At 34.8% G+C, this 21,214-nt stretch overlaps 2 protein-coding genes across 4 annotated transcripts; one reads left to right on the forward strand and one right to left on the reverse strand.

Annotated features, from left to right (window-relative positions):
* Positions 1–1,712: 1,712 nt before the first annotated feature.
* Positions 1,713–8,000, reverse strand: LOC112046415 (SAGA-associated factor 11 homolog). Of its 3 annotated transcripts, none has more exons than XM_024083021.2 (4): positions 7,566–7,998; positions 6,089–6,269; positions 3,116–3,259; positions 1,713–2,515 (listed from the first exon to the last, which is right to left on the reverse strand). In XM_024083021.2, the coding sequence occupies exons 1-4, from the start codon at positions 7,918–7,920 to the stop codon at positions 2,275–2,277; spliced, it is 921 nt and encodes a 306-aa protein (XP_023938789.2). In that variant the 5' UTR covers positions 7,921–7,998; the 3' UTR covers positions 1,713–2,274. The 3 variants fall into 3 exon arrangements, with proteins under 3 accessions (XP_023938789.2, XP_023938791.2, XP_023938792.2); XM_024083023.2 differs by having other exon boundaries at positions 3,116–3,250; positions 7,566–7,995; XM_024083024.2 differs by lacking the exon at positions 3,116–3,259 and having other exon boundaries at positions 7,566–8,000.
* Positions 8,001–9,650: 1,650 nt separating this feature from the next.
* LOC112046416 (N-acetylneuraminate lyase-like) lies at positions 9,651–20,348 on the forward strand. The gene is made up of 7 exons (XM_024083025.2): positions 9,651–9,763; positions 10,170–10,299; positions 15,053–15,198; positions 16,201–16,369; positions 17,349–17,494; positions 18,986–19,157; positions 20,123–20,348. The coding sequence occupies exons 1-7, from the start codon at positions 9,761–9,763 to the stop codon at positions 20,266–20,268; spliced, it is 912 nt and encodes a 303-aa protein (XP_023938793.2). The 5' UTR covers positions 9,651–9,760; the 3' UTR covers positions 20,269–20,348.
* The last annotated feature ends 866 nt before the right edge of the window (positions 20,349–21,214 follow it).

A 21,214-nucleotide genomic window follows, 5' to 3' on the forward strand; every position in this document is an offset into this window, starting at 1 on the left:
ACATAATCAGCCGTTTAAATAAGTTAAACGCCGTTAAGTCCAAATTTCCTGTTCACCACAGCCCATCTGCCGGTTAAGGATGTAAATCGGGCGTTTATCTTAACCGAGCGTGCATACCCCGGTTAAGGCATCTTTGACGTCGGTTATAAGTGCAGGTTATGTTTTATACGCTCGCAAGTTTCGTGGAGATTACTCTCTCAACTACAAAATTGTATAGGGCCCATAAAATTATAAAAGAGTTTATTTACATTTCAGAAATAATTCATTTTCTTTCATAAATAAATCACTTCCTAGCTTTGAGGTTTTATGGCACTGGATGCTGCCAACTTCGATTTAAAAAAAAAATTACAAACATATGTCAATTTGACATGGTATATAATAAATCGGTGTTGCCAATACGTATTTTTATAAATCCCTACAAATCAAAACGGAAACTCCCCAAATTGGGGAAAGAATATATCGCAACTCCCCAAAAAATTCCCGCCGTTTGGGGAATTCCTCGCAAGTTGGCAATGCTTTTATAGATAATAAATAAATTGTTCATGAATCGTTCACTCGTGGTTCTCCATCGCTCGGTTTACAAATCAGAGTCAAAAGGCGTCTGGTGAACAGGAAAAAAAACGCTCCTTGTTCAAACTACGTTTAATATTTGACGGGCTGGTTCTGTAAACGCCGTTTAAATGAAATTCGGTGAACTCGGGTCTAAAACTACAGAAAATGATTCTGACATCATTGACATGCGAGTTAGGTATTTAATTCTTAGATCAGTTATCTAAAGAGTAGTCGACTTATTTGAATATTTTTCGTACCAATTGTTTAGGTACTTATTTTTAATTGTTAATGCATTCAATAATAGTTATAAAAATATGAGACTTAGGAGGCACGAAGTCCACCAGACCAGTCCAAACTTCAGTTTTAAAAGTAATTAGATGGGATTTAAAATGAATCATAAAACAATCAACATAAGTGCAGGCATTTTTTCTTATAATTTAATACATAAAACAGTTTTGTTACAATACAATCTTCGAAAATAGATAAATCATTATAATTATTTATCTTCTTTACTTACTTATTGGATACTATACTTGTCCGGCATGCGTTGCTATTTGATTAAAATAATAATTAATAGAACCAAAAAAGCAAGGCACAAATACATGCATATATTTATAGAAAGATGTTGTCCCATCCTTTGGTACAGAGATGTATTCCTAATCTGTTCACCAATTATTTAACTCTTATAAATGTCATCTTAAGTGTATTATTTGAATAAATATTTTATTTTCAAGTCAGTTAAATATACAAATAAAGATTCTCGATTTGACTCAATGATGTCATGTTCTTTAGAATTCATATTATACCTAGCCAAAGAGTTGCGCGACATTTATAATTCAGGATCGAAGCATGCTCACATATACAGGGTGCTCGGGAGTATTTTACATAACTTCAAGGTGTTGACGAGTCCACTTTTATGAGCCGAACTACATAACCAATATTTTTTAACTAAAAAATAAAAACTTTATACAAAATAATTCAAATAATTCCGACTATCCATGTAAAACACGCCTTTATCTATCCTTGCATTTTAAAATACGTAAAACTTGGCTACGTCATAATTTTAAGGATACGTTTATGGGACACATTCTAAAATCTATTTATAAAAGAAATATTATTTACCCCGATAATATTAAATTTAGCACACATGTTCCTTGAACATTTAGAATTAATTTTCCTTAAAGAATATAACCCTAGAGTTATGGGAAAAGATACTCCCGAGCAACCTGTATAATGGTAGAATAGAGGACACACAGAAACGTCTTTAATATACATAATTATATAAATTACGTGTCACGTTGTTTGTCCGCGATGGACTCCTAAACTATTTAACCAATTTAAATGAAGTTTGCACACAATGTGCAGTTTTATCCAACTTGAAAGATAGGATAGGAGGTAGTGTAGGGAAAAAGTTATGCACAAAGTCAAAGCGAAGCTTGACCGAGTCCGCTAGTATTTTAACACAGAATATTAAGCCAAGCTAAAATACATCTATACTAATATTATAAAGCTGAAGAGTTTGTTTGTTTGATTGAACGCGCTAATCTCAGAAACTACTGGTCCGATTTGAAAAATTATTTCAGTGTTAGATAGCCCATTTATCGAGGAAGGCTATAAGCTATATATTATCCCCGTATTCCTACGGGAACAGGAACCACGCGGGTGAAACCGCGCGGTGTCAGCTAGTTTATAAAATATAGATTTAAACGTTAAAATACATGCTCAATCCCTCCCATTAAGGGGGGACAGTTTCTCCCGTTTGTTCTTCATTTTGGGCACAGCGCGGTGCCTGTCGCGTTTCCGACTGGACGAGGAACATGATGACGATGGGCTGGAGTCTGGAGGAGAGCCCGCGTCTTCTGCGGTGAGGCCCATGGACTGGGACTCTGGTGTGGATGGCTCCAGAACGCTGTTCCTCAATGCGCGACGTTGCTCCTCTGTATGTTGGGGACAGCGGGTTGATCTTGAAAATCAAAATTGTCAGGCGTAAGCCAGTGCCGGATTAAGGTACCCTAAGTTTGCCTGTGGGCCCCCCAATCCTTAAGTAAACTACAAAGAATTAATCAATTTAAAACAGTCAGATTTTGAAATTTTCACATAAATTGAAATAAAATAAATTAAGACTAAGAATAAAAAGTTTTAAATAATTATAATAACACATCAGCTAATTGTTCACCCATAGGCAAGGTACCCAATACCCTTGTGATGTTACCCCTCTGGATGGCAAGACTTATCCTTTGGGTCAAATAGACGCCAGCTCTTGTGTCACCTGACCCAATATATATTTCAATATAGTTTATATTTTGTAAATAAAAAAAACCCCCACGCAGTGACAGTTCAAACACGTTTAGAATTGAGAAAAATATTAGGTATGCAGGTTTCCTCACGATGTTTTCCCTTTACCGTTTGGGAGACGTGATATTTAATGTCTTAAAATGCACACAACTGAAAAGTTGGTGGTGCATGCCTCGGACCGGATTCGAACACACACCCTCCGGAATCGGAGGCACAGGTCATATCTGGGCTGTCACGGCTCTCAATACTATATTAACATAGAACTCACCGCGTACACAATTTCTTGGTATGTTCCGAGACAACCCCGCATATCTGCAATAGGAGGTTCTTCTTCTCATTGGCCGACATAGTCTCGTAGGTTGCGCCGTCGTTGGAGTCCGGGTTATGGTTGCCGTTGTTACTCCTAATGCCGCTGAAAAGTTAACTGAAGGAAGGACGCGGAAATGTCTACATGTTACAACGTACGCGAGCAGCATCTCGAAGATCATCCTAGGAGTTTGTGGCATACAGGTATTGAGGTTCTAAATTTAAAAACAACTAACCTACTCGACCTACTTGTAATGCGATGTAGACTGGCAAGTAAGTTGGATCAAAATGACAGTACAATTATAAACAAGTGGTAGGCTGCCAGTCCACCGAAGCGGAGAGAGGCAGCGGAGCCGAGAAATGGAGACATATTAACCAATAGGATTGCACAAAATCTCCGCTCCTCTTGTAAGTGAATAAATTAAATTTAACAATTATTTATTCAACATAGTCTGCAACTCCACTCCGCTCTGGTGGACAGACATTACTATGTCTGTCCACCAGACTCCATTACGCAACTCCGCTCTGCATTAGTCCGTTTCTTCGCTACATCCCTCGCTCCGCTTTAGTGGACAGGCAGCCTTAGACGCGTACTCCGTGAAAAGGAGAAATCCAGTCGCCATACAAACTCGGGCCCATTATTTTTACCGAAAATGGGGATGATGACTAGGTTTGAATATATTGATTTTTATGATACATTCGGGTAAATAGGGTCAATGTTAACTAATTTATACATAAAAAGCAAAGATTGTCTGGATATTTGCAAAATAAATGAGATTATAAAATTTCAAAAACTATTAAAAATATTTTATCGTAATTAGATGAAAATTCATACAGTTTTAGCTTCCTTACGTTAAATGTGACATTTTTTAATATATGAACTATAAGCATAAACGCACAAATAACAAAGATATTAGTAATTTTGATTGAACGCGCATACAAATCTAACGATCATTACATTGCTTATGACGTCATTTTTTCGAGTTATTTTGTATGGGGTGTTTTTCAGGGATCCGCGGCAGCGCCGCAAATCTGACTCTTTAAATCCCTGTAGCTCCGAAAGTAATGATCGCAGATACCCTGTTCCTTTTACAAAATTGCTTTACTATTAGTATACTCTTAATTTATATACAATTTAAAAAACTGTCATCATCCCTATTGGTCATAAATTAGGACAATAGGTATGATGACAGTTTTTTAAATTGTATATAAATTAATAGTATACTAATGGTAAATCAATTTTGCAAAAGGAACAGGGTATCTGCGATCATTACTTTCGGAGCTACAAGGATTTAAAGAGCCGCGGATCCCTGAAAAACACCCCATACAAAATGGCTCGAAATAATGACGTCATAAGCAATGTAATGATCGTTAGATTTGTATGCGCGTTCAAACAAAATTACTAATATCTTTGTTATTTGTGCGTTTATGCTTATAGTTCATATATTAAAAAATGTCACATTTAACGTAAGGAAGCTAAAACTGTATGAATTTTCATCTAATTACGATAAAATATTTTTAATAGTTTTTGAAATTTTATAATCTCATTTATTTTGCAAATATCCAGACAATCTTTGCTTTTTATGTATAAATTAGTTAACATTGACCCTATTTACCCGAATGTATCATAAAAATCAATATATTCAAACCTAGTCATCATCCCTTATTAAGGACAACTCATGAAGCCAATTTTTTTGTCTAATCAGTTAAATTACTTGTGGGCAATAATTCGAAACTTTTGTGTTCAATGGCTATGAAAAGCTGTCAAGGTCATTAATGTGTGATACAAAATTGTTGACAAACCCAACATTAACCCTGTGAACAGGTATTGAGGCAGTGGTCAGTCTGCATTCCAAATATATTCCAAAAACGAGACAGGTCCGTCCCTTTAGTAGACTATTTCAAAAAATATGGTGATGATAATAGACTGTCCATCTCTAGGAGTAATTTTAAAATCATCACAATCTTGTGTACTAGACAAACTTGACAGCAATTTTCATGATAGACTGACAAGTAAGGAAACTTTTAACATCTGGAGCCTAACACCAATATAGGCAAAGTTAAATTCCAAATGCCATTGAAAATGTATTTGAAGGAACCTACATTTATTATGTATGAATTGAGAAGCAACTTAGGGATCATTCTAGAAATTTGTTCTGACTATATCTTAGACACATAAGTTCTATATTGCATACCCAAGGTGACATGAGGGCAAGAAACAATACAAGATCTCAAAATAGAATTCACAAAGGCAATCTTATCTTATCGCTAATAGCAATCTCCAGACGACCTACATTTTAAGAATGAAAGTTAAATAAATATTTACATAGAGCATTAGTAATCTACCAAAAATTTATGTGGAAATAAAAACTAAATTAATAAAATAAGACTTTAACTATTAAAGTCTTATTTTATTAATTTTTATAGCAAATCTGCCAATATTTTTTACTAATTTAAAAAATGAGCTCCTGAATTGAAGCCAAAAAATTCATATTTTTTTCTAAAACTAAGTGATTTGAATTTTATTTGTGTTTTATTTAAATGTAGTTTAATAAGAAGTAATTTGCAGGTGGATATCCTTGAAAAAATACTACTAAGCTTAGCACATTCGTTCGTAACACTCGCGATGATCTACGCGGGCCGGGGGGCGTATAACGATGAATGAAAAACCCATGACGGATTTACCTCACTTCCCCGCACTTATGATTTTCCCCCCGTCGCCCGAATATCATGGGAGTGTCATCAACATATTTGCCATGCTAAAAAAACTTATCTTTGTGACTAGATTAGATCAGAGACAGCCAGCGGTAGATGTAGAGCATAAGAAAATTCAAAATGTACTTGCTTTTGCTGGTTTTCAATGTTCTTTTTAAAGATGTCTGATTTTTGAGAGAGTAAACTCTGCAACTTCAAAAATAATATGAATTCAACATACTTGTGTATTTTGCTGTTCCTTTTGTTGTTCTTCATCCTGCGCTTGCGCCTCTCGCTGTGCAGAGTTCCGGACCAGTCGACGTCATCTTCATCGTCACTTGGGAGCCCTGCGTAGGATGTGGGCTCTCGGCTGTTGGATGCGATCCGGCGGGATGCTATGCGAGAGCTGTTGCGGCCCATACCTTGTGTTGTGTGTAATAAAGATGTTTTTTAATTGATTTACAAAACTGGCAAGTACTGTGTCTATCTTATTTATTTATTTACTCAATAACTTTATTGCACAAAAAAGAAAAACAATAAAAGAACACAGCAATATTATAGACAAAAGGCAACCTAATAGTGCAGCTTTTCCAGATATCCTATGTAAACTTAAATAATCTAAATATCCTGTGGGATGGGATGTGCATCTTGTTCTTAAAATGAACAATATCATTAACAGCCCATAAATGGCTCACTATTGAGCACGAGTCACATCTCAGAATGAAAGGGGTTAGGATAATAGTCCAACACGCTGCCCAAATGCAAATTGGCAGACTTCACACACATAGAGAATTAAGATTGCAGCAATTCTTACATCTTCAAGTTTCCTCTCAATGTTTTTCCTTCCCTGTTTGAGACACATGATATTTAACTTCTTAAAATGCAAATAACTGAGTTAGAAGTGCATGCGCCGTATCTATCAGATTCAAAGCTATGTCCTTCAAATTGAAGGCAGAGGTCTTTTCTTCTTTCTTCTGGGCTGTTTCCGCACTTAGCCATGTGATTGGCCGTTGTGCGTAAGGCAGAGGTCATAACCACTGGGCTATCACAGATCCTTCACTGCTTTTACAGGATTGTGTATATTGATGTTGCTTACAATGAAATTAGGCATTGCAAGGCTATATTTATAGCCTTGCAATGCTTGCAATTTATAGGCTTTTATTGTTTGATTGAACAAGCATGTGACTACTTTTTATGATGTGCTATTATCTATATGCATGTAATTTCACTGGCAACCATACTACTCAAAATATAGAGGGCATAAATTATAAAATAAAAATTAGTTTGGCTTTATCATTTTGTTATCAAAATGCTATATGTGATTCAACAGCATGACAAATTTGTGTTGTTTTTCACAGTTCTATAATAATATATTTTTAATCCAATATTCAGGTGAATAATGGAAATGTAAAAATTTGTTTGCTTAATATTAGGTTTTAAATTATACTTTCAAAAGAAAACTATTCTAAAATATGTATTATATACAATAGAAAAGTTGAGAATAATTCTGGCGCTATTTCTATTTTTAATCCTAAACATAAGGCTAAAACACAGATTTGCGCACGTAGGCGTGGATCAATACTTTAGACAATGTTAACAAAGTGTTTTATTGACCTTCAATATTATTCAATTTTGTAGATCCAAATGTGATGAATATTGTATTAAATACTCGAACATGAAATCGTAGTACTTTAGAGAATTTATTGCAGTGTACGTACCCATGCATTTTTCAAGATGAGGTGCAAACCTAGTTGCCGATACGGGCCTATCGCAATTTGGACAGGAACAGTTGGCGTCAGGCGTTTTTTTCAGTATAGAAAACCCAAACACATCGCACTCCGGGGAATTCACAATCTTGTAAGGCTCCTCATCCTCTTTTTCCCCTTCTAAAAGCTCCGTAAGACCTGTTTTTATCCCGTGATGGACCTCGAAAAGTACGCCCAAAGTCACATCCTCACAAACACTGTCGAATATAAAGTTGGCAGCATCCTCAGCGGTGCTTTCGTTTTGGATTATATCGAAAAATTTACTGTTCAAATCGTTCATACTCAATTCACTGACTATTGTATTCATTTTGGATAAATGGATAGCAAATAATTAAAACTGGGTAGGTAGTCATGAAAAAATCTGCAAAAACAGCTGACAGCCACAGCCAAGGAACATATTTACTCAGGAGGCCACAGCCCACAAACCACAACACAAACGTCAAATGAAGATTTTTTTTTTTAATAATGAGCTTTACGGCTCTGGGTTCTAGCCTTTTTGAGCCCGTAGTAACTTTGTTAACACGGTAGTTTAGTTTATTTTGAAATGTTATTCACAAATTCACAAGTTCACAAACGCAGCACTTCAAATCTGTAATATTAGGTACTCAACCTACAATGATTTTATCTTGATAATCAGTAGATTAAACATCACTATTCGATAATAAAATATTAAATAATGTAAAGATTGCGGGTATCTACTTATAAAGGCTTCTACTCGAATAAAAAACTTATTTTATTTTTCATTATCAAACCATACTCGGCTAACTGCTGAGCTCGAGTCTCCTTTCAGAATAAGAGGCGTTAGGCCAATAGTCCACCACGCACAAAATTTTCCTTCGCCGTTTGAGACACGTGATAGGTATTTAATTTCTTATTTCCCTCCGATTCCGGAGGGTGTGGATTCGAATCCGGTCCGGGCATGCACCTCCAACTTTTCAGTTTTGTGCATTTTAGGAAATTAAATATTTGATTTTGGTCTCCACAAATTAGGGCTCAGAATTTAATAATCTTCATAACTTACAAAATATTTCTGCGGTTAAGGCGGTAACAGATGCAGCTTCTTTATATATTGTCTATAAATATTACCTAACGGGAGCCGGCGACTTTGTCCGCGAGAGAAACTAGTACATTTTCTTTGTAGGACTTACGTGACTATTTCTGAAGATAAAATGTGTACCTATAGTAAGTTATCATTAAAAGGTATTATAGGTTATGGGCTATGCCATCGCGTTTTTTTTTTAAATCTGTAAATGTAGAATATTTTCACAAAGCATGTCTAATTCTTATCTCGAAAGCTCCCAAAGAAATCCGTTAGATAACATTTTCTATGAACCCTCCAGCGTGACTCTTTCCGACACTCCCAACAATTATGGTTATAATTTCAATTTACACAAATTCTTGATTTATTTATTGTCTAAACCTTCATCATAAATCATTCTACCTATCTATTGGTAAAAACCGCATGAAAATCTATTCAGTCTTTATCATCGCGAATGGACAGACAGACGCGGCGGAGCAGTTACCGGTTATGGGCTATGCCATCGCGTTTTTTTTGAAAATCTGTAAATGTAGAATATTTCCACAATTCATGTCTAATTCGTATCTCGAAAGCTCCCAAAGGAAGCCGTTAGATAACGTTTTATATGAACCCTCCGGCGTGACTTTTTCCGACACTCCCAAAAATTATGGTTATAATTTAAATTTACACAAATTCTTGATTTATTTATTGTCTAAACCTTCATCATAAATCATTCTACCTATCTATTGGTAAAAACCGCATGAAAATCTATTCAGTCTTTATCATCGCGAATGGACAGACAGACGCGGCGGAGCAGTTTGTTTTATAATATGTACCTATAGATATCGCATATCATCTTACACGTATGATATTGATGAACCTAATAAATGTTTATCGAAATTAAGACTTTGTATATATACATTTAAAGAACATTTTAAAGTGTGTAGATGTTTCTAAGAGATGTTTGTGTTTGGATGATAAGGAGATACATAATCATAATAACTATACCTACCCACTTATTCAAGAACAGTAAACATACATCGACATTCAATTCAATGTGATCTTTTCATTAGCAACAGTAACTTGTTCGATAAATTTGTTTTAATTTTATTTAACATTTTTAAGAATCATGGTAAGTAGAACACGCTGCGATGTGTGAGTAGGTGGTCATTCATTTACATGATAGGTTCAGAGTGCTAATTTATATTATCATGGTTCATTGCTTTTATCACACACTCATTAATTGTTTACTAGCTGACGCCGCGCGGTTTCAGCCTCGTGGTTCCAGTTCCCGTAGGAATACGGGAATAATGTATAGCATATAGTCTTCCTCGATAAGTGGGCTATCTAACACTGAATGAATTTTTTAAATCGGACCAGTAGTTCCTGAGATTAACGCGTTCAAACAAATTCTTCAGGTTTATAATATTAGTAAAGATATAGGATACACATGACGGGATATCTCGTAACATAATGTAATCGTACAATATTACGTATAAAAACTAGTAAATAGTAAAAATACCTACTAATATTTTTAGGTCACCTTCAATGCCAGTGGGTTGATGCCGCCTGTCTTTACTCCTCTAAACGACGATCTAAGTATCAACTATGATATAATTCCTACGTATGCTAAATATTTCGCTGACAGAGGGATTAAATCCGTACTTGGTAAGAGATTCTTTTTAACCGACTTCCAAAAAGGAGGAGGTTCTACGTTCGGCTGTATGTATGTTTTTTTTTTTTTTTTTTTTTTTTTTTTTTTTTTTTTTTTTTTTTTTTTTTTTTTTTTTTTTTTTTTTATGTATGTCCAGCGATAATTCCGTCATTTGTGGACCGTTTTTGAAAATTCCTTTTTTGTTTTGAAGGGTTTGATTCCAGGGTGGTCCCATTTTTTTCATGTCAGGATCTGATGATGGCATCCTGGAGAAATCGAGGGGAACTTTCGAAAATCGTAGGGACGACTAGTGCATTTGTTAATGTTTCCATAAGGTATCTTAAACCACTACAATTTTATGAAGGTCTGGAGTTGGTCTGATGATGAAGCCGAAAAACAGACGATGGAACTCGTCAACGATTTACAGCAGGTACCTTTTGTTTGGGCTAGATTTATTTGTATTGATGAGAACATTCCACCGAGATGGGTTGTGACCGTATTAAGGGTCTGATGATGAAGACGAAGGGCAGTTAAGAGAACTCTTCAACGGTTCCCAGTAGCTACCTTGTGTTTGGACTTGATAAATTTGTATTGATGAGAACTTTCCACCTAGATGGGTTGTGACTGTATTAGGGGTCTGGTGACGAAGATGAAGGAGAGTTAAGGGAACTCCTCGACGGTTCACAGTAGCTACCTTGTGTTTGGACTTGATAAATTTGTATTGATGAGAACTTTCCACCTAGATGGGTTGTGACTGTATTAGGGGTCTGGTGACGAAGATGAAGGAGAGTTAAGGGAACTCCTCGACGGTTCACAGTAGCTACCTTTGTTGGGACTTTATGAATTTGTATTGCTGAGAACTTTCCACCTAGATGGGTGACTGAATTAAGGGTCTGGTATTGAAGACGAAGGACAATGAAGAGAACTTCTCGAAGGTTATTAGTATCAGTTTTGGTTACACTCAGTAGGCGTGCTAACACTAAAAATTAAAAAATAAAAATTTTAATAAAAAAATTCAACCGACTTCCAACTCCAAAATTAGCCTTAACTAAAAAGCAAAAAATAACATCTTACCTATGTGCTACCTTCTGATCAGTTTGAAGGCGGTGCCAATCCAGTGTCATGTTTTAATTAAAGCCGTTTCTGAAAGAACCACAGAAATTTTGTATTTTAAACGGCTTAAATTAAAACATCACTGGCTTGGCACCGCCTTCAAACTGATCAGAAGGTAGCACATAGGTAAGATGTTATTTTTTGCTTTTTAGTTAAGGCTAATTTTGGAGTTGGAAGTCGGTTGAATTTTTTTATTAAAATTTTTTGATATATCTATATTGACATCTCCATCCATTCACTCTTCCCTTAGACCATTAATAACAGTCTAAGACTCTTCCCCAACAATACTAATCTATACTTATTACTTATTACTTATTACTTATTTACTTATTACTTATTACTTATTACTTATACTTATTACTTATTACTTATTACTTATTACTTATTACTTATTACTTATTACTTATTACTTATTACTTATTACTTATTTACTTATTTACTTATTACTTATTACTTATTACTTATTTACTTATTTACTTATTACTTATTACTTATTACTTATTACTTATACTTATACTTATTACTTATAATTACTTATTACTTATTACTTATACTTATACTTATACTTATTACTTATACTTATTACTTATTTACTTATTACTTATTTACTTATTTACTTATACTTATTACTTATTACTTATTACTTATTACTTATTACTTATTACTTATTACTTATTACTTATTACTTATTACTTATTACTTATTACTTATTACTTATTACTTATTACTTATTACTTATTACTTATTACTTATTACTTATTACTTATTACTTATTACTTATTACTTATTACTTATTACTTATTACTTATTACTTATTACTTATTACTTATTACTTATTACTTATTACTTATTACTTATTACTTATTACTTATTACTTATTACTTATTACTTATTACTTATTACTTATTACTTATTACTTATTACTTATTACTTATTACTTATTACTTATTACTTATTACTTATTACTTATTACTTATTACTTATTACTTATTACTTATTACTTATTACTTATTACTTATTACTTATTACTTATTACTTATTACTTATTACTTATTACTTATTACTTATTACTTATTACTTATTACTTATTACTTATTACTTATTACTTATTACTTATTACTTATTACTTATTACTTATTACTTATTACTTATTACTTATTACTTATTACTTATTACTTATTACTTATTACTTATTACTTATTACTTATTACTTATTACTTATTACTTATTACTTATTACTTATTACTTATTACTTATTACTTATTACTTATTACTTATTACTTATTACTTATTACTTATTACTTATTACTTATTACTTATTACTTATTACTTATTACTTATTACTTATTACTTATTACTTATTACTTATTACTTATTACTTATTACTTATTACTTATTACTTATTACTTATTACTTATTACTTATATACTTATATACTTATATACTTATTACTTATTACTTATTACTTATTACTTATTACTTATTTACTTATTACTTATTACTTATTTACTTATTTACTTATTACTTATTTACTTATTTACTTATTTACTTATTTACTTATTTACTTATTTACTTATATACTTATACTTATATACTTATACTTATAATATTATAAAGAGGTAAAGTTTGTAAGTTTGTAAGTTTGTCACATTTTTTAAATGGGGTAATCTTCGGAACTACTGGTCCGATTTTAAAAATTCTTTCACCAGTAGAATGATACATTATCGGGGAGTGCTATAGGCTATATTTTATATTGATATCATATATATTAGCCGAGTTATCACAGTTTTTGTCATACTGGTCGGACTGAAAATCCTCTTAAACAGACTTATTCGCATGCGCTGCCTTAACTATTGTGTAAAATTGAAATTAATGTATGGAGACTTTATGTATCTTTAAAAGTTCTACAAAAAAGTCCGCGACACCATATATCTATCTTCTATATATTAGCAGATATAGTACCTTTTGTGTTTTAAAAATTATTAATTTTATATACTTAGGTTTACGTCATTATTTATACAACTAAACTTTAATCCTTATTAAAATAAATTATTTTATAATCACAAGGATATTATGGAGATAAGATTTGCCCTTTACAGTATGTTAATTACTTAAATAGTTTCGGAGGTAATACAAAATTTCTAAAAGACGCAGAAATTCCGCCATATGACGCTCGGCGCTTTCATTTACGTAGTTCCCGTTCCCGTGTGAATATGGGGATCAAACATAGTCTATGACACTCGCAAATAACGTAGCTTTCTATTGGTAAAACAATTTTCCAAATTGGTTCAGTAGATCCAGAGATTACCTCCTACAACCACACGAACTTTACCTCTTTATATTATTAGCATAGAAGTCTCTATTTCTCTTGGTCATACCACTACTCTCGAAGGACTGGACCGATTTTGCTAAGGGTAGGAGTAAGATAGGGAAGTTACAGGGTAGGGTAGGGTACGGGTAGGGAAGCGTAAGGGTAGTGTAGGGGTAGGGTAGGTTTAGGGTCGAGTTTAGGGTACTGGTAGGGTAGGGGTAGAGGTAGGGTAGTGGTAGGGTAGAGGTACGGGTAGGATAGGGAAGTGGTAGGGTAGGGGTAGGATAGGCGTGAGATAGGGGTACGGGTGGGATAGGGGTAGGAAAGGGATAGGGTACGGGGAGGGTAGGGGGTAGGGTGTAGGTAAGGTAGGTGTAGGGTAGGGGTAGGTTTGGGGTAGGGTAGGGGTAGGGTGGGGGTAGGGCTAGGGTAGGGTAGGGTAGGGTACATGTAGGGGTTGGGTAGGGTAGGGTTGGGGTAGTGGTAGGGTAGGGGTAGGGTAGGGTAGGGGTAGGGTAGGGGTAGTAGTAAAGTTGACATCGAAATTTACGCGGACGAAGTCGCGGGCGTTCGCTAGTTATTTTATATAGATCCACTCTACCCCAGTCGGTTCACAGTAACCCATTGATCCTATGTGATCCATTCGTAGGTTACATTGTTTTTTTTCTATTTTTTTAAATGTCTATAACTTGTAAAGGAGGTTGGCGAAAGTGGGAGTCCCACTCTGAAGAGTCGTACAATCATACCTTTGTTTTAATTAAAACTATTATTTTATAGGATGCTTGTAAAAAAAATATTTAGATTTTACGGAATCAAAAGAAAAAGAAGTGTATTTTATTAACAAAAAACCTACTTGTTGCCTACGACTGAAACGCCTTGTAGTATATATAAAGCAACCACACAGTTGTATGTCAGCGGCGGTGTTTTTCACATTTATGTTTATAGGGTACCTACTAATTCCAAGGTATATCTTTTTTCTCCCTGCGTTTCAAGACTGCTTACCATATGCTTTTTTCTTAGTCAAATCATGATAAACAACTATTGATAAGTTTCCATTAAGTACGCTACTTCTATCTGCTAGTCCCAAGATACATGCAACTTTGCCATTCTCCTTTATGTCAGACAGGGCACTAAAAGACTTTTTCTTTGAATATTAGATAGATAAGATACTAATATTATGATTTCATTTCAGAGATTAGTAATTATGCCATAAACTTTAGAACTGCACTAAAAAATAAGTGATACACTGTTGTTACCCACTCTCCCCTATAATACTACACTGCAGCACATCTAATAGTAGCAAGTAGGTATCTTCTAGTATACAGTGTTTTTGTTTGTTTTAGTGGGAGGCACGACAGGGGAGAATATGTGTTTCTCCGTGGCAGATAGGAAGAAAATAGCAGACGTATGGGTGGAAAACGGCAGAAAATACGGACTTCACATTATGGTACAAGTTGGGGGCGCTCCGATGTCTGATGTTTTGGAGTTGGTAAGTCACTAGTTAAAAATATATAGCTCGTGCGCTGTAGCATTTTACTATTGAAAGTTTGCCGCAATTTACGATAATAGTACGTATTATGAACGTCATACGGCAACTGTCATCTGCACCAAGCTACAGCCCACGAACCATAAATGTAATCGAATATTTTATACGGTGAGATTTGATTTTTGTTCGTTTGTTACGAATTAAATCAATAACTACTAGGCTGATTTTAAACATTCTTTCACCATTAGAAAGCTACATCTACACCGAGTGACGTGGGGTATATTTTATCCCCGTATTTGTACAGGAACGGGAACTTTATTAATTTTAGTAAATACGTAGGTATTAGGGCAATAACACATTTTTGTAAAACTAAAACAAGATACATGCGAGGTATACATCCATAAAATATATACGTCAGTGTGTCCCCCCATCATAAGAAGTCAAAATATTTTTGACTAAGTACCCTCTTTACCCTAATCTATACTAATAATAATAATATAATATAATAATAATAATATAATAATAATAATAATAATTATAATCTATACTAATATTATAAAGCTGAAGAGTTTGTTTGTTTGTTTGTTTGTTTGATTGAACGCGCTAATCTCGGGAACTACTGGTCAGATTTGAAAAATTCTTTCAGTGTTAGATAGCCCATTTATCGAGGAAGGCTATAGGCTATATATTATCCCCGTATTCCTACGGGAACAGGAACCACGCGGGTGAAACCGCGCGACGTCAGCTAGTTATTATTATAAAGCTGAAGAGTTTGTTTGTTTGTTTGATTGAACGCGCTAATCTCAGGAACTACTGGTCCGATTTGAAAAATTCTTTCTGTGTTATGTAGCCCATTAACCGAGGAAGGCTATAGGCTATATATTATCCTTGTATACCTACGGGAACGGGAACCACGCGGGTAAAACCGCGCGTCGTCAGCTAGTTGTGACATATAGATGGTTCCTATTTTCCACGTGTCTAATAATTTATCGTTTCAATTTCTAGGCAAAATATTGCTCAAAAGTAGGAGTAAACTCACTGCTTACTCTACCTGAGTTGTACTTCAAGCCACAGTCGGTATCCGAACTGGTTGCCTACGTAAAGAACGTCGCAAACGCAGCTCCCAACCTACCAGTGTTATATTACCATATACCAAGCATGAGTAAAGTTGAAAGTAAGTATGGTCATCATTAACAACCCATATTCTCCTCTCAGAATGAAAGGGGTTAGGTTAGTCCACCTTAGTCCACCACGCTATGACGGCCTCCGTGGCGCAGTGATTTGTGGGAGTGGTTCGATCCCCGGCTGGGCTGATTGAGGTTTTTTAATTGCTCCAGGTCTGGCTGGTGGGAGGCTTGAACCGTGGCTTATTACCACCCTACCGACAAAGACATACCGCCAAGCGATTTAGCGTTCCGGTACGATGTCGTGTAGAAACCGAAAGGATGGTGGAGGGCTAACTTGTAAATAATAAAAAAAAAAAAACGTTGGCCAAATGGCAGACTTCACACTCGTAGAGAATTCTCATGTCTGCAGGTTTTCTCGTCGATGTTTTTCCTTTACAGTTTAACTGCACACTACATAGCCTAACTGACGTATAAGAGAAGGTATATGGAGTTTATTTCCACCATGCTGCTCCAATTAGGGTAATATTAATAATGTTAAATTTCTTACCGACGACTTTCAGATTCATTATTTTTACGTTTCAAATATTATACACTAGCCGATGCCCACGGTATACCCGAATAGTTCCCGTTACCGTGAGAATCATCATCATCATCAGCCGATGGACGTCCACTGCTAGACTTCCAAACAATACGCTCTCGGGGCGCCAGCATCCAGCGGTTCCCTGCAACCACTTGATGTCCTTGATCCATCTAGTCGGGGGTCGACCAACACTGCGCTTTCTTGTGTGGGGTCGCAGTATGTTACTTGACATATATAAATTGAAATTCTATGTAACAAATGTCATCCAGTGTCAACCTTTCGTGGATATCATATAGTAAGTAGATGACATTTGTCAGTTGAATTTAATAGTTTGTTAATAAAGATCAGTTTGTAATGTTTGGAAGTCTATACAAGAGGCCTATGTCCAGGGAACTATGCGGGTATAAAGTATAAAAAATACTTATTTTGACAATGTCATGTTTCAGTAAATATGCCATCATTCGTCACTGAAGCGACTCGAAACATTCCCAACTTCAAGGGGATCAAGTTCACATCGAACGACTTGAGTGAGTGCGCACAAGTTCTGCGAGCGTTGAAGAAAGACCAGGAGCTGTTCCTTGGAGCTGACACGGTTAGTGGTCTCAACCTTAATTAAATAAAGAATATATAACACAAGGCTATTATTGTGTATGTACAAGTGTTAGTGATTCTTTTTTAATTTTACTTAATTTCGTTTTCTTAATTAGTTTTCTTCTTAATTAGTTTCCTAAATTAATTCTACTTAATTTTGTGGCTTAAGGGAGTTCCTTAACCCACGAAATTAAGTAGGGGTAGTAATTAAGGACGTTCGAGTCAGTTATATATAAACTATATACCTATTGTACCCAGAGAAGTACCTACTCAGATACTAAAAAAAACGTTTTATTCTTTTAATTTTCTTCAATGATTTAAAAAACGAATGAACCGACTTTTAAAAAAGTTTGATTAATTTTTTTAGAATCAATCGATTCAGCCGTTTAAAATTTACTCATAACGCTAACGCTAACCCTTCCCTATATTCATACGGGAACGGGAACCACGTAATTGAAACCGCGGGGCGTCATATAGCGGCATTTCTGCGACTTTCAGAAATTTTGTATTATCTGCGAAACTATATAACTAATTAACATACTGTAAAGGGCAAATCTTATCTCTATAATATCCTTGTGATTATTAAATAATTTATTTTGATAAGGATTTAAGTTTAGTTGTGTAAATAATGACGTAAACCTTAGTTTAAAATTTAAATAATTTATTAAAGTACTAAAGGTACTATATCTGCTAAAATATAAAATATAGATATATGGTGTCGCGGACTTTTTTGTAGAACTTTTAAAGGTTCAAAAAGCCTCCATACATTTATTTCAGTTATACGCAATGGTTGAGGTAGCGCATGCGAAAAAGTAAGTTTTTCGGTCTGACCTGTAAGAGAAAACCCGCGATATCTCAGTAGTTATATATGATAGAAATATAAAATATAGCCTATAGCACTCCCCGATAACGTAGCATTCTACTGGTGAAAGAATTTTTAAAATCGGTCCAGTATTTCCGAAGATTACCCCATTTCAAAAAATTGTTACAAACTTACAAACTTTACCTCTTTATAATATTATAGTATAGATGAAATCTAGTTTCTGTGAAGCCCTTTTAAATGCTTTTTACTACTACATATCTACATATTATAGTAGGTAGGTATAGTAGGTACTTACATACATAAATTACAAAATAACAAGGATAACTACTCCCTAGTTATAAAACGTCGAGATTAGATGAAAATTACTCGATTTATGACAAATGAGGAGAAATTAGTAACTTCCCTACTAGTAACTAATTACTTAAAAGTGGTAAAGTGCCAGCCTTCTGGGCACTTTACCAATGATCAACCGATTCGGATGAATTCTGCGACGCCTAAGTCTGTAGATATAATTTTATATTTTATTTTTATATTATGTTTAGATTAGGTTAGTTACTAGAAATTTAAAAATTGTTTAGTTGTTTCAGTATATGAATAAACTGACAACTATTGGATATCATGTAGTACTTATAGCTAGTAAAAACTTTACTTACCGACTGTTATACTTAGTTGCTGGCACCTGCAGCGGTGATGGGCGTGAGATCCAGTATAGGAACTACGTATAACATCTTCCCCGCGCTGGCTCAAGATATACTGAACGCTATCGCCAAGAAGGACATTGAGCAAGCCAGAGTTCTACAAGAGAAATTGAGTTTGGCGGTAGAGGCACACACTGTTGAAGGTATCAAAGAGTTTTTAATAGATCTTTAGATCTCATCTCTCATCATCATGGGAGCCGTGATAGCCCAGTGGATATGACCTCTGCCTCCAATTCCGGAGGGTGTGGGTTCGAATCCGGTCCGGGGCATGCACCTCCAACTTTTCAGTTGTGTGCATTTTAAGAAATTAAATATCACGTGTCTCAATCGGTGCAGGAAAACATCGTGAGGAAACCTGCATACCAGAGAATTATCTTAATTCTCTGCGTGTGTGAAGTCTGCCAATCCGCATTGGGCCAGCGTGGTGGACTATTGGCCTTATCCCTCTCATTCTGAGAGGAGACTCGAGCTCAGCAGTGAGCCGAATATGGCTTGATGACGACAGATCTCATCTGTGTGCCTAGTAGTTTTGAATGTTTTAATACTGTTACTATCGCGTTAACGTAAACGGGATTTTATATGGAATTGAAACAGTTGTGCAGTAATGCCACTAGATGGCGCTGTTTCAATTCCTTACAAATTCGTGTTTTAGTTTTTCTAAATGTAGGGTTATCTAATATGGCCATGATATACCATTTTAGAATCCTTTTGATGAGCTCTTGATTTTGTTATCCCTATTGCAATATTCGAAATTTTTTTTTATTTCGTCTATAACGTCTCACAGCCGTCGTGTTGTTTTTTTTTTAACTTCACCTATTTAAGAACACTTGGGTTATCCAGACAAATCAAACGGTATCTTAATTTCGTAAATCCTTTCAGCGGTTTGGAAGATATTAAGTAATAAAGAATATTACATACATACATACTTACATTCATACATATAATCGTAAAAATAGTCAGGATATCGAAGCTATCCTGACTAAACGTCGAGATTCGATGAAATCTCGAATGACGATTTTAATCACTAGCAGGAAGTCAAAAACTTATTGACCACGATAGATAAAAGTACTGTTTCTTGATTTAAGATAAATTTATGTATATATTTTAGGTGCATGGGTTCCCATAATGAAGGCCGGAATGGAAATAGTGACTGGAATCAAGATGGGACCCCCGGCGTTGCCTCAAAAGCCGCTCTCCGAAGAAGCTAAGAAACGTATTGCTGACAAACTTAGAACTTTGAAATTAATTAAATGATTTACTACGTCACATATGTATTTGTTTATTTTTGTCTAAAATTGATAATGTTTACTTGAATAAATGTTTTGTTAAAGTTTTTTATAGAGTACATTTATTTATATACCCAACCTACTGCCTTAACGTTAGATAATATTTAAAAATATTTTCATAGAATTTATTAAGTTAAGGTATTTTATTGTAGCAAAATTAATTATTAATTAACTATTAAGACGACATGCGACGCGAAATATTTGTTTTCGTTAGACATTTTTTTATAAAAGTATTTTAATATTTTAATATTCCTAAAACTGTATTTTATTAGCCACTTTTCAGAGACACAATTCAGAGTTGACAACTCCGTTTGTCAACTCTGAATTACTAAAACTAAAATTACTGAATATAGCATGTAGATAGAAAAACACTCACGTGTGAATGAGGGTTAACTTACTGAAAAAAAACTCACGTGCGAATGAGGTTAACTTACTGAAAATGTAAGTTTGTTCACTTACGAATATTACAAAAGAAAATGTGCTTTTTTTGTGACTGAGTAAGTGCCGTAGGTACTTTAGCGGCGACGTCGAGGGGCTTGGGCGAGCGCTAAAATATTGCCTGATTGGGTCCGAAGACAAAAGCAGAACAGGTGGGTGGAACGGCTCTTCTCCTCTATGTTTCAGACAGAGGGCCGTTCCGGAAGGGTGTTTTGGCTCGAGTGTATCAGTCCGGGCGCACCCAAAATTCTGAAAAATATGTATTTGAATGAAAAAAAATGTGTATTTTAATCGCACATTATTGAACGATTTTGATAAAACTTTTACAACTTCAAAGATAATCAACTATTATTGTTCCAATGGTCGTTTCAGTCAATGGTCTTATAGCGAAAACCAACGCCTTATTAAGCTTTCGCTTAACTGGTGGATTAAGAGTCGGATACAGAAGGAAAAGGTTTCTCACTCTGGAACCCTAA

The sequence above is a fragment of the Bicyclus anynana genome, chromosome 21 (assembly GCF_947172395.1).
Source record: "Bicyclus anynana chromosome 21, ilBicAnyn1.1, whole genome shotgun sequence".
Lineage (NCBI taxonomy): Eukaryota > Metazoa > Arthropoda > Insecta > Lepidoptera > Nymphalidae > Bicyclus > Bicyclus anynana.